A 13,969-nucleotide genomic window follows, 5' to 3' on the forward strand; every position below is an offset into this window, starting at 1 on the left:
TGATTCTGTGATTTCTCACAGTCTGTTGTCGGAGGTGTATTTTGTCATTAACAAGGACACTGTTTCAGTAGGTTTTCCATGTGGCATGTATTAGAAAACAAAACTGAAAGATCAAACAACGGAAGAAACATCTTTCTCAAAATCTTCCTTTATTCAATTTTTGCTACTCAGTTGGGTATAGCTGATGTTAGGAAACTTTTCAAGTTACAGTATGAAATAATTTCTGCTCTTCTGCCATTAAGATTTATCTTTCCCAGAGGCCCACCTGAATAGTGAATTTTAAAAGTTTTTTAGTGCCTCAGAGTAATCTCTTGTCCTGAAGGGTCTTACATAGAAAATTAAAGAACTACTGGAGCACTCTCTATAGTTTTCATTTAAAAAGACAAACCTGCATCTGCCCTCCAAAAACAGATGTTGGAACATTTGTTCCAACCAGAACAAGTATACTTTCTGGAAAAAAAACCTTTCCTCTTATTAAGGAAACCAGAAGTATGTCAGAAGATTGTTGGTTTTTGTCAGAGGCTGCCTCATGAATGGCTGATACTGCATCTAAAAAAGCCTTTCATTAGTTACAGGTTTTGGTTCTTTCTCTGCAAAACTCTAAGAATCTATCCTGTAAGATGAAAAAACAAAGATAAATCATGATTGCAATAACTGATTTAATTAGCTAGCTTAATGTAAATAACTTTGCTCTTTATACCTTTATTGCTTTTTAAATTAAGTTTGGACCTAGGGTTTCTTGTTCCTTGAATACTTTTTCTGCAAGAATTGCTCTACCTGTGAGAGGACTGGATCAAATGATGCTGACCCCAAGTGCCTCTGTGCCATGGGAGAATCTCAGATCATGCAAGTGCTCCATTTCTGGGTTTTTCAGGGGCTTTTTGGTGGTTTTTTCACTCTTCCCAAGAGGATAAACCTGTAAGTTTCTAAACTGCCTTCAACACAAGACAAAAAAAACAACTCTTGCTTTGAATGATTGACTGATGCTAAATGAAGGTCAAGTTCTGCCTTACTACTTGGATTTCACAGAATCACTAAGGTTGGAAAAGACCTGTAGGATCATCAAGTCCAACCATCAGCCAACACCAGCATGCCCATTAAACCATGTCCCACAATGCCTCGTCCACATGTTCCTTGAACACCTCCAGTGAGGGTGACTCCACCACTTCCCTGGGCAGTTTCTTCCAGTGTCTCACCACTCCCTCAGTAAAGAAACTTTTCCTAATATCCAGCCTGAACCTTCCCTGGCGCAACTTGAGGCCATTTCCTCTTGTCCTGTCACTTGTCACTTGGGAGAAGAGGCCAACACCCACCTCTCTGCAACCCCCTTTCAGGTAATTGTAGAGAGCGATGAGGTCTCCCCTCAGCCTCCTCTTCTGCAGACTGAACAACCCCAGTTCCCTCAGCTGCTCCTCATAAGACTTGTGCTCCAGACCCCTCACCAGCTTCATCGCCCTTCTCTGGACATGCTCCAGCACCTCAATGTCTCTTGTAGTGAGGGGCCCAAAACCGAACACAGTATTCGAGGTGCGGCCTCACCAGCACCGAGTACAGGGGCACGATCACCTCCCTACTCCTGCTGGCCACACCATTTCTGATACAGGCCAGGATGCTGTTGGCCTTCTTGGCCACCTGGGCACACTGCTGGCTCATATTCAGCCGGCTGTCGACTCAACCAGTATTACAGGAGAAATTTTTTAAGAGTATGTTCACATTAGTCAGGAATGAGTCAACCTACTGCACTGTTCCACTAAAGCATCAATGCATGCTTATCACAGCAGAGGTCATTTAGGTAGTTCTTGCTTAGCCCATAGAACAGTAAAGGTTCTTCAGGAATTTGTAATTTTATACTTGAACTGACAGTTGCTAAATGTTACTGTTTCAGTAAGCAGAATGATCTCCAATGTACAGAAGTATTACTGCAACCAGCTGATAGAAGCATTATGTATCTATGAGGCAGTTGCTTCTAGGCTTGGGAACCCACTGTTTTTAATTCACATTCTTATTCATCCTCAACAAGTTAGCAACAAAATACCTGATTTAATTTTCTGTGACATGACTCCCATCTGATTCTTTTTACAGTTATGAAGATTATAAAGACTAAAGAAAAGAACCATGACTGTTGGCAGGGAGAGGAAGCTTTTATAATGATGAGCTAAGAAAAAAAGCCACTGGAAGCTGATAAAAACTAATTTCATACCACATTTCACATCATATCACGGTCTTCGTAGTTTGTTTAGGAAGTTAAGCTTCCTACAGCTATCCATGCTATTCATGCAGTAGCTGGGGCTTTCAGGTTACCCGGGGAGGTGCGCACACAGTTTCTGTACAAATGTATGTTCCAGTAGTGAAAACATTTTTAATTTCTAAACTTGAAACATTTTTGAAAGTGATGCCTAGGGATTATATGATTACTTAACTATGTGAATCTTAAGAGTTACTACATCCCCACCACCACTTAAGTGAGGTGGATCCCATCTCTCCAAGCAGACATTCATCCTCAGAGAGGATTAGATGGTGACAGAAACCAAAACTGTGTTGCTGACCTGAGCTCTGCACCCAGTTGTTGATGCTCAGTACCAGTCCCCGCCTCCTCATGCCCTCTCCTCGCACAAGCAGGACTGAGGAGAAGAGCACCTGGGACCCTACACCCCTGACTATCCCCCCAGAGACTGGGGGTGATAGATCCTCTCCTGGTTGCCCCTGGAGGCGTCACTGGTGCCCACATGGGTGAACAGCAGGGTGTCACAGTCAGAGTGTTGGACAAGCTTTGGTAGTCTCTCCACAACATCCTGGACCTGGGCCCCCAGCAAGAAGCAAGCTTCTGTAGCCAGTGAAGCTACAGGGAGCTGCCCACTACATCACTCACTGCTTCCTCCAGGTGATCTGGTGTGCCTGAGGGTCAGCTGGTCCAGATGCTTTGCTTGAAAGTACCCTCAGCTCTTCCTCAGCTTTGAGGGCGGTGAACTTCAGGTGGAACAGGAGCCTTACACGAGGTACTGGAAGACACCAGCTTCCAGCCACTGCCTTCCACTGATTCTCCACTTGCGGTTCTGCTAGTGACAGACTGTGCCCAGGTCTGCACTGTGATGGGGATCCAGAGCTCTTGAAGGGCTCCAGTAGGGTCTCTGAGGAGATCCTGTCTCTCTCTGATGCTGCGCAGCCTGCTGACTTCTGTAACTCCTCTGCACTAAGCAGCACAGCTCTCCAACAGCAGTGCACCTCCTGCAGGAAAGGTCCAGGAGAAGCCCCAGGCACTCCCTCTGATCCACCAAGCTCTGACACGGGCCTCTCCCCAGCACCAGCTGAAAGAGAGAGCGTCACCCTCCCGAAGCAGGGGCAGCTAGCTGCAGCAAAGGCTCCAGGCACCCTGCGTCAAGGGCTGCTGACCACGCTCGCTAGAAGCTTCCAGAGCTTCCCCAGGCCCACAGCCCTGTGGCTCCCCTTGCCTCGTACCTGACAGCAGCAGGTACCCTCAAGTTTCTCAGAGGGTTCCCAGGAGTCCCCCTCTTCTACCACTTTCTAAGAGCCCTATTTCAAGTATGGCATCACCCCTCCTTGCAGTCCAGCCCTTCTCCTCCAACACACTCCCCAATTTCCAGCTCTCTGCTTTCATGTGTGTGCTTTTCCCGATATTGTCTGCAAGAACATGACTTGTATTTCCATACTGCAATTTCAAATATTGCTTGGTGTTAAGGGTAAGAATTAAGTATAGAAAAAGAAGAAGCTATTTGGCCTGAAGGCAGAGAAAACATGAAATAAGCAGTACAACCTACATATTTTAGACTACATCAGAAGTACTCTGCACAGGATTCTGTGCATTTCCAAAGTAGTCTGCAATTACCCACTTGAGGGAAAAATCTATTAAGTAGCTATGGATAAATGTTACTGAGCTGTGAAAGGCGCAGTTAACTTGTAGCTTGTAATGGCTAAGCAAGGACATTTTCAGCCACTCACATTTATATGACTACCTGAGCAAAAGTTTTAGAGATGTAATAAGAAAGTACAAGAGAACGAGTATCGTGGCTCGGCTGACAAGGTTCCCGAGATGGCTGAGAACAGTTGTCCATGAAAGCTCATGTTGCTGAAATGACACCGCTTTTCTGCATGGCCTGAACTTTTGAGCATCAGGAATTAAATTTCTGGTTACAGTAGTCTGCAACATCTATTTTTGCAGCTGCATAACACCAAGGGGAATATGGCTCTGCACTGCATACATTTCATGGGCACGGTTGGACACTGCAAATGAACTGGTTTGTGTTTCAGTATTGTCCAAATTAATGAAAAAACTGTGATGGAATATTCACTCTTGTTTGCCAGACCTGTGAAAATACCGATTTCGACAAACTTCCCACGGACTGTCTCTTAATAGAGAAACTGGTAGCATATGAACCAGATGCTCTACAGAGAAATTCTCGTTCAGTTGCTAATGTTGATATTTGTGAAGGAAACTTTGGAGAAAAAAATAAACCAACAAACCAACAAAAAGGGGGAAAAGCTTTCTGTTGAATTATAAGTATGCACTGGCAAAATACATGATTTGAAAGTATTGTGCTAAGGCTCCTAACATCATAATATTTTAGCATATTTGATTGATTTTTGTCTGCAACAACTTCCACTCACAATAGAATAATCAACAACTGGTTTTGAATATGGAGAAGGTATTTTTGCTGAGAATGTTTCTGCCAGAAGTACTTCAGTTGAAAGCCATGGCTCCTCTACCAAGAAAGTGAGGTTTACTAATAAATATTGAAACAGATTTTAACAGCTGGTTAGCTGGCATAATACTAAGTCCTGGGAAAAATGAAATAATCATGTAAAATCATCTCGTTTGCTAACTGTAATGAGAAATGACTGATAAGGTTGGAGTTGATGCATGCAAGGGTTAGAAACCATGCTGAAAAGCCTCCAAACAGATAAAACCTCCAAAAACATCTTTTTTCTGCTGCATTTTCATTTAAAAAGTTATGAAAATACACTTGGTGATTTGAATAATGGGACTGACTCTGCAGTAAGTGATGCGTGGTGTTTTTTTAATTGTAGATTGTAATTATTCTATTACAGCATTAATCATTATGTGCCTGTATTTTAAGACATCTTAAGATACCAAAACATCTTAAGATACCAAAAAGAATTTTCAGCATTACTACTTACTGAACTCGATTCATTTTGCAGTAACGTCTATTTTATACCCCTTTCAAATAAAAGTTATAAATAAAATGTTAATGTTTATTTGCACTGAGTTACACACCAGTATATTTTCAAACTTCACAATTATAAAGGTTCTAATCCTTTTATTGTCAGTGGAAGCCTATATTCTGATGCCATGAAGAAGGCTGGGAACTAGAACTACTGGCAAAGGGTGACTGTGCGCAGACCTCCTCATCTTGTCATGCAGTACAACATGCTGATTAGATTTTTGTGTGCAAGTTACTGTTATTAATATTTTTTTCTGTGTCTCAGATAAGCAGTGTTTGGTTGACTCATATGAGCAAAACTGGTATTATTTTTCCAACTTAAGGCAAAAGAAGTATTCGTTGAAATTCAGCATGCAAGAGCAAATTAAAGGAACCACTTCAGCTGCAACAATACCTGGATTATCATCCTTCAAAACAATGTCCCCAAAACAAAAACTCACTACTGTTGTGATTTTTTCAGTTCCAGGTGATAGTAGCCTGCTGAAGATGATACTCTTTGACGTCCAGTTTACCAAACCAATACGTCTGATGACGGTAATTCAACTATTGCACAAAAAAAGGAAATTTCATATCTAATGGATATGCGGTTGTCCCCAGAGTCAGGCACTAAAATAGAAAAGCCCATTTCCGCAGTTTCTCCACTATATGTGAAATTATTTGGCTTTAGAGGAATGAAACTTTTGTGTCCTAAATGTATTTATACTTCTTGCCCTGCTCCTACAAATTGTGGCTGGAAGGCAGAGGAAGTTCTTCCCGATGAATTCTAGAATTTTCTATCTAACTCCTTTGAACTAGCTTGTTCAGATAGGTATTCTGGAGATTTAAAAACATCTTCCCTTTACGTAGAGTTATCTGCTGTGACTCACAGCAGGATGAACATCACAGCAAAGGAAAAAGATGCTGCTTTTCCTCCAGAAATAGCAGGGACCATCCTGTACAGTTCCAATAGCATGTCCTGCCAGAAAAATAGCAAGTAGCAGATCTCTTAGCAGACACGCGATTAAATTAAAAAAAAAAAAAAGCTGAATTTTTAACATTTTCTTTTCCTTCTCCTACACATACATAGTCACACATACTGATTGTAAAAGTATATCATGAAACTTTTAGTTTGATACTAACTTACAAAATTGATACGTAGATTTTTATACAACGTAAAAGAGGGTCTTCTAAAAACCACTTTTGAAGAAGAAATGCTTCTGCAATCCAAGTAGCGTTGTCTGAAAAACAGATACTAGATTTCCTAAGTGACTGATGAAATGCTGCCCTGAAATGATAACTGGATGCAGAATCTGTTCTCAGATCTCTCTCTTACTCGTTTTGGTGCATTGTCCCAGTCTGTAAATGGTGGCAATAATCTTCCTTTGTTAATGTGTGCTTGGAGATTCAGAGATAAAAATACTATCTAGATCCTGCTGCTGTCAGCTAAGTCCCTCATCTTATTTCAGAGCAAGTTTAAAAAGAATTGAAACATGAGAAAAGCTACTCCATCTTTTGACTGAAGCAATTTTATGGGGAGAAGGGGAACTTCATTATAAAACACGCTCATATAGCTGCTAATATGACTCTCATCACTGATACTGCTCTGCTAAATACAACAATCCTGACTTTTTTCATGCATTTGCCATAAAACAGATAAAAAAGAGATGCAGAAATCACAGCTGTTTCAGTTTAACAATGCCAGTTTATATAGTTGACTGCGGTCCAGGGACAGGAACTCTGAAATGCTTTCAACTACTTACATTGACTATGTAGAGTTCATCTGTTAATCACAATATGGGTAGGATTTTAAGTTTCTAGGTCAAGTTTCATCTGGGAAAAACAACTACTACTAGAGAAAATTTGTGCTAGAAAAAATCTTTTTATAGTTTTTCTGGGTAGGGATATAAAATTGGTCTCATACTTTGTCTTGTTAAATGCATTTTAGGTAATTTTTGATATTACAGATGTGGTGGATTAGGGATTACTTCACAGAATTTAAGAGTTTGTTTTCTGTAAGGTATTTTCCTCTACTACACAACAGTCTTATTAAAACAACAAAAAAAATTATACTAGGGTATATACAAAAAAGAGAGAAGCTACCTGATAAACCTACATAGTATAACAATGGAAAGGGGGTGAAAGCAGATTATAGCATTTGGGAAGTGGATTTGTTGGAGTTTAAAATGAAGTCTATTGTCTGTGAAGCACTACAAAGTTAACATTTTCCAATTTGTCTGTATTTGAAAGTTACTTCAAGTTAAACTGCGGTGTGAATCTCAATTGCATTAGGTATTTCAAAAATCCTACTTCCACGTGCAGTTTTATTCCAAAATAAAATGTGCTGAAACAACTGTAGATGTAGGCAAAACTTACACTGTTGATTTCAGATTTCATGTTAACTGCCTGCTTTCACGAGAAACAGTTCATGCTATGAGAACTGAGGTTTTTCACCACGTGCAGAACTTGGCAAGCACCTCTGCATGAATTTACACACTAAGTAAAATTCCTGCCTGATTTTAAGAGGCAGAAAAACATCCTGACCTGGAGCACGAATCTGGGCATAAACTGAGAAAGTAGGAGTATTATCAGGACTCAGTCTGAACAGGCAGTCTGCTGTGAGTAGTAGTAGGAGACTGGCATTTGAAGATTATGTCTCTTGATTAATTCACAAGGGAAGGAATATTTGTGTTGTAAAAGACACATTTGTTTCCTGTGTTCTGCATCGCCCATCTATGCAAAACACTGGAATTTTGGTTGTACGACAAGACAAGTGGTGTGAAGTTATTGTGTATGGAAACAAACTTATGTAGCGAAAGTTATACAAATACCCTGGCTTTTAGTGGCATTCTAGTACTGTTTGTGAAAAAACATTCAGAAGAAAAACACTATTTTTATTTGGATATCTTCACCAGACTGATACATGTCTATTTTAATCACTCTTATATACTGAAAGATTAAGTTAAACATACAAATTTGTCATCTTAGATAAGTAAAAAGTAATATGCTGAACACAACTTGAACGGTTTAAAGAGAACCAAAGGTGCTAGCTATGGTTAAATGATGGCAGTGTTTTAAACATTTGTACCATTCACTCAAAATTTTCTCAAAGCCTCAATAAGAAGTCAAAAGTTCTCTAAACATAAACTGTGTTATACAATGATTATTTTAATGTTTGGACTTTTTTTCCCTACAGACCGCTAGCTTTTTTTTGAGTTCAGTGCATAATTGCAGAATTATGAAAGCCTGACTAAAAAAACAGAACAAAGAGCGTGTTGTTTAGCATCCTGCAAATGTATTAATGTGAGTTGATCCGTAAATAGCCTAAACTGAAACATCTAGTCATTTGATAACCAAACTCAGCTAAGAAATACCCACCGAAAAGAGTATCAGTCATATGGCCATCCTACCACCACATGTGTGGTTCTTTCCCGAACAATGTACCAATCGGTCTTTTTTCTTTGTTTAATAAAGTGTTGAGTAAGTCAGGTGAGGTGCTACAACACCACACTCTTCTGCCAAGGGTATGTCTTCCTTGGTCCAGACTTTCTCACTGGTCTCAGGGGCTTGGGATTTCCAGAAGCAAGTTTTACCAGTGCCCCAGGAGTATCTGAATCTGAAGTTAAATCAAACAGATGTGCTCTGTGGATAACATTCTTTTGGAAGTCTTTAAGGCTTGATTTGAGGAAGGTTAATGAATGTTTTCTAATGTTTCTATCTTTATCTTAACTCATTTGATTTCCTTTCCCTGCCCCTGGAAGCGCACTAAGTACCACACTGATGTCTACCTCTAACAGGCCACTCACTGCCTACTCTAAAGGTGACTTCTTGTAAGGAAAAAGACACTTCTCCTGATCATCTAAAAAACAGGTTTTACTGTAACCTCCTTCTGAATGCTGGCTGGCTACTTGCTATTGGCACCTGCAATTAACATTTCCCAGTAAACGCTTTTTAAACCTTGTAAAAAGATCAGGAAATACAATCTTAGACAAGAGGTTAATAGTTGATTTTTTTTAAAGACTACCATTTTACATGTAGGTAACATGGAATTTAAGTTTCATGATCTGTGTAAGGGTAATGTATTGCTGTTGTTTTTCAGAATCTAACAAGAAGAGGGAAACAATGCAGTTTTAGGGGAAGATTATTTTCTATACACAGGAAAAACTCAGCTGATTAACAAAGCAGAAAAGGTATGCTGTTGTTAGGGCAAGCAAATGCTCCATATTCTGAGATTTGCCCCACATATTCTGAGATTTACCCCACTTTTTGTTTTCAGAAAGGGTTGCTTATTTACCCTCAAGAACATGCATATTGTTGATGCACGAATGGTTTATAATTTATCATTTGCCTTCACAGTGTCTGAAAACAGTGCCCTATGAATTGCAAAGTCCCACTCAGTCTAATTTCTGGAGCAACTTTGAAGGAACTGGAGAGAATTTTGACTACACAACAGCTGCCAATAAATCAGTTCTCTTCGAAGCATAGTTTGTACCTGTTTTTACACATTAAGAATAGGAATTTTTAAGTAATAAACCTTCCTCTTCCAGAAAGGTGTTAGCGCATATTTTTGAGAATTTAATGCAAAGACTGTGAAGCTGTTCTCCCAAGCACCCCATCAACTCTGGATAACTCTGCAATTGCAACAGGCTTTCTGAAATCATGGTTAGAGTTCCACGACTGGAGCTCAGTCAAAATCTGTTGTGTGGATTTGTCAGGAGACTGATGCTGGGATCCCCAGCTGGGAGGAGGTGAAGGATTTCCACATTGCAGGCATGGAATGCCTTGGTCTTTGCTAGTTAACCCGACACCATTGCCCGTACAAGCAAGGTGAAGGTAAAATGAAAGAATTTATTTACTGAATCTATGTGCACCAATACAGTTACTAAGAAGTATAAAAACAGGTGAGCAAAATTGAAAAGAAGCTCCTACATAAATTAATCCACTTAGATCACTGCTAAAGTTTTCTCTTGGCTTACAGCAACCCGTAGGAAGATGTTAATGCAGGTCTGCTGCTACCCGTTGATTAGAGAGAAGATGATGTTAGGGCACTCCTTGTACATTGATTTCCCTTCTGGATGTCTACCCATTTTATTTAACTTTTTTCTCAATAGCTCTGTTTTATATTACAGGAGAGGGAGTGGCTCTTAAATACTTTTAAATTTTGAACAGTTTGGCTAAAATAGAGTCATTGTTTCTGGCATTTTAATGGCAGCCTGTGTGAACGAAGACTGCCGGCACTGGGTTTTTTGGGGTTGTTTATTCTTTGTTTATTATATATTTATTATGTTTATTATTCTGAAATCCAAATTAATTTATTTACTTGTATTATTTTCCAAGCTATTTTTGTCCTGTGGCAGGGACTGACAAGTACAAAATTTATACAGTGTTTTGCTTCTGTTTTGTTTTTGGGAAGCAGACCAGTAGCTCAGAATTTCATATGTACTATTAAAGGCTTTACCTGAAGGAGGGCATCCCAGTCAGTTCTGACATCACAGAACTTTTCTGTTTGCGAATTTTAGGGCTCATTTTTTCTGGTACCCTCCACTGAGAGATGCAAGGAGAAAGGACAAGAATGTTCAAAGCAGTAATAGCTTATCCACCTCTGCTAACCATCTTTGGATGAGATGTACTAGTCAAAACACAGGAAATCTTCATGTAATGTTCCTATAGATAGAATAATCATACCAGTGTTTAATTTTGCACAATATATAACAAAAGATCTTGAATTCCGCAGTTAAACTTCTCTAAACTTAGGCTAATTAAAAGCTACCAGGATGGCTGAAAGAAAGGATTTAACTGTGATCTTAAATCTTGTACTTTTGGAATATGGATTCCATTTAGAAAAAGAATATGAGTGCACCGACAATAATTTTGAAATAAGTACTACCTGAAACATATGCATAGGCATTTTTATATAAAAATAATCTCTGACAATTGCTTGGAATTATTTAAAATTCTGTAACATATTAAGCATCAATAAAGGAAGCACTACCCATACTTTTCTATGGAGATTCCGTAACACCTGACCTACTTACTCAGGGAAGTATCACAAATGTGTCATCTTTTTTGGCCCAGATAGCTTCAAAAATACTTCAGTCCCTTCTCAGTTCAGGTTTGGGGTATGGAAAGTTTTGAAAGCTAAACTATTCATGTCCAAAACCTTAAAATCTTTCAGTGCCAAGATGCACAGTTGTCCACCACCTAGGAAAAACTGCAGTTAGATTCTTAATAGTGATCACGCACATGCACAGTGCTCAGTCTCATTTTCTCCAGTCACTTTAAAGGGAACTTGAACTGTAACTCCAGGTAGAATCAATATAATTGGGATAGATTCCCAGTCAAGTTATAACAAAACCATTAACAACTTACTCCATTACAACCCCTTCCTGTTTAAATGTAGTTAGGGTGTTTTCAAGAGTTTATTCCTTCGGGTAATTAAACTGCCTCTTACTGAACCTGGCTACCAAAAGAGCATTTAAATGGGTCATCTGGGTTTTTTTTCCATTTCTTGTGCGCATATTTTAATTTGCTGGCAGACCGTTCAGTGAATTTCATGCCAAACCAGTTAACGGGCCTAACCCTCCCCTATGACAGGTGGGGTTTTGTACCTAAGCGCTTTGGTACTTCGCGTTTACATAGAGAATCCTCTCGCTTCGCTGAAGGAGACGGAAACCAGTCAGCGAGGTGCCGGGTCCGCGATCGCACGGGGACCAGCCAGAGGCGCTCACAGCCGCGCCGCCCCCCGCCATGGAGCGATCTAACGGCCTCAGGGCCCCGGGCAGCGGCTGCCTTCGGCGCCCGGGCCGCCGCGCCCGCCTGCTCCGCTACGCGGGCGCCGGGGCTGCTCCTCCCCGCGACCCCCCCCGCAGGGCCTGCGGCCCGCTCCCCCGGCAGCCCGCGCCCGGGGCGGCGGGCGTGTGCGTGAAGGAAACCTGCGGGGGAGGCGGCCGTTAACGGCCGGGCCGCGCGCGCGACCCGCGCGCCTTTAAAGGCGGGGCCGAAGCCCCGCGCTGGTCCCGCCCTGGCAACGGCGGCCCGTCCGGCTCCTTAGGAAGGGAGGACCCTCCCCTCGCGGCCGAGCTGGGAGTTCGGCCCCCAGAGGCCGGTCGGCGCGGGGCTGGGGGCGCCCGCTCCCCCAGGGCGACCCAGCCGGCAGGGGACGCCCGGCTGCCCGCCCAGAAACTCCTCCAGGGAGCAGTCGAGTCCGCCGCTAGAGCGCCCGCGCGCTAGGACGCTCTGGTAGGCGCCGCGCGCTCCTCTCTGTCGTCAGGTCCGCCTCTCCGGCTGTGTGGGGCAGCGCTGCGAGGCGAGCGGTCGTGCAGGCTCCGCCATGATGAACAGCGGAGGGATCGGCGTGCCGCTGGGCTTCCCCTTGGGCCCCACGTCTGTCATCCAGGTCACGAACCTGTCCTCGGCGGTGACCAGCGAGCAGATGCGGACTCTCTTCGGCTTCCTGGGAGATATTGAGGAGCTGCGCCTCTATCCCCCGGAGTAAGTGGGGCCTGCGCCGGCCTCCGGAGCGATAGAGACGTGGGAGGAGGAAGAGGCCTAGAGGGGCCGGGGGGGGGGGTGGAGGGAAGGGAAGAAGCAGAAGGTCCTACGTGCCATCTTGAGTGTGGGCACCAGAGGCTCCCGCACGGGGAGGGGGTCACGTGGTCCCACCCCTTTGTATGGCAGGAGCGGTAGGGGAAAGGAGCTTCGCCCGGACTTAAGATGGCGGCCCCGGCCCGGAGGAGGGGAGCAGCCGCGGCATCTCCGGAGCGGCGGGTTTTGTGTTCTCGTGGCGGCGGCCACGACTGCGGCCGCCGGCTGGGGTGTGCCGGCACTGAGTCATAGCCAAAGGCCTGGCGAGAAGCGTGCTCCCAGGCTGCCCCAGAGCGCTTCCGCGGCGCAGGTCTCTCCCCCCCCTTTTCCTGAAAACCCCCTTTCTGTGGCCCACCTTTCTCTTCGCTCGGACTGAGTGGAGGGGGTGTCGGGCGAGAGAGCTCCAGGCCCGACCCCCGCCCGGCAGACTGCCGGGCCGCGCTGCCCGGGCGGTGCGTGCCAGCTCCCGTGTGCAGCAGATGAAAGTTAATAACGGACATTACACGTTTCTCTAAATTGTAGCTGTTCTCATTATGTCAGCTGCATGAGAGGGATGCGCTCAGATGGGAGATAGTGAGGTTCGCAAAATAAGAATGTTGTTTCTCCCAAAGCAGATGATGATCAACGTAGCAAGGGAGGAAAAGAAATATTTTTCCTTAATGCATCTGTTGTACTAGGAAGTGAATGACAGACGTGCCCTTTCAAACCATTTACCTTTTCTTTTTTCTTATGAAAATTAAATAGGAACAGCAGAAAGGGGAGGGAGTCATTCACATCCAGACACTTCAATTTTAATACAAAGGAGACGTTAGATGAATAAAATTTCGATTTTAAAAATTAAATAGCGAGAAAATTGGTATTTTTCCATTTTTATGTGTTACTTCATTACATCTGAGTAGGTTTAAATGAGGACCATTCATAAAATTTTATTTGATTTAATACATATATAAAGTTTGTGTAATAGGCATCCATTCATGTAAAGACACACCTAAAACAGCCATACTGACTTTTAAACACTCTTAAATAGATTTATGGTGATTTTTATAAAATTTTCTAGGGTTGTACATGGGGCTTGTTCCACACTTGCTTCTTAATACACTTGAGTTTTCTCCTGACTAAATATTTTTTTTTGTCATAGCTGTTGCTCTTTTTTTTCATTAAGTTATACAACAGATTTTAAGGCAAATACTTTCTTGACATTCATATGTAGA

At 42.5% G+C, this 13,969-nt stretch overlaps 1 protein-coding gene across 3 annotated transcripts in view; it reads left to right on the forward strand.

Annotated features, from left to right (window-relative positions):
- Positions 1-12,483: 12,483 nt before the first annotated feature.
- The window catches only part of SREK1 (splicing regulatory glutamic acid and lysine rich protein 1), a 38,938-nt gene continuing 37,452 nt past the window's right edge, over positions 12,484-13,969 (forward strand). For all 3 annotated transcript variants that reach the window (XM_059833329.1, XM_059833330.1, XM_059833331.1), the window contains exon 1: positions 12,484-12,665. In XM_059833329.1, the coding sequence (XP_059689312.1) occupies positions 12,505-12,665 (161 nt within the window). In that variant the 5' untranslated portion in view covers positions 12,484-12,504. The remainder of the gene's footprint in view (positions 12,666-13,969) is intronic.

The sequence above is a fragment of the Gavia stellata genome, chromosome Z, assembly GCF_030936135.1.
Source record: "Gavia stellata isolate bGavSte3 chromosome Z, bGavSte3.hap2, whole genome shotgun sequence".
Taxonomy (NCBI): domain Eukaryota; kingdom Metazoa; phylum Chordata; class Aves; order Gaviiformes; family Gaviidae; genus Gavia; species Gavia stellata.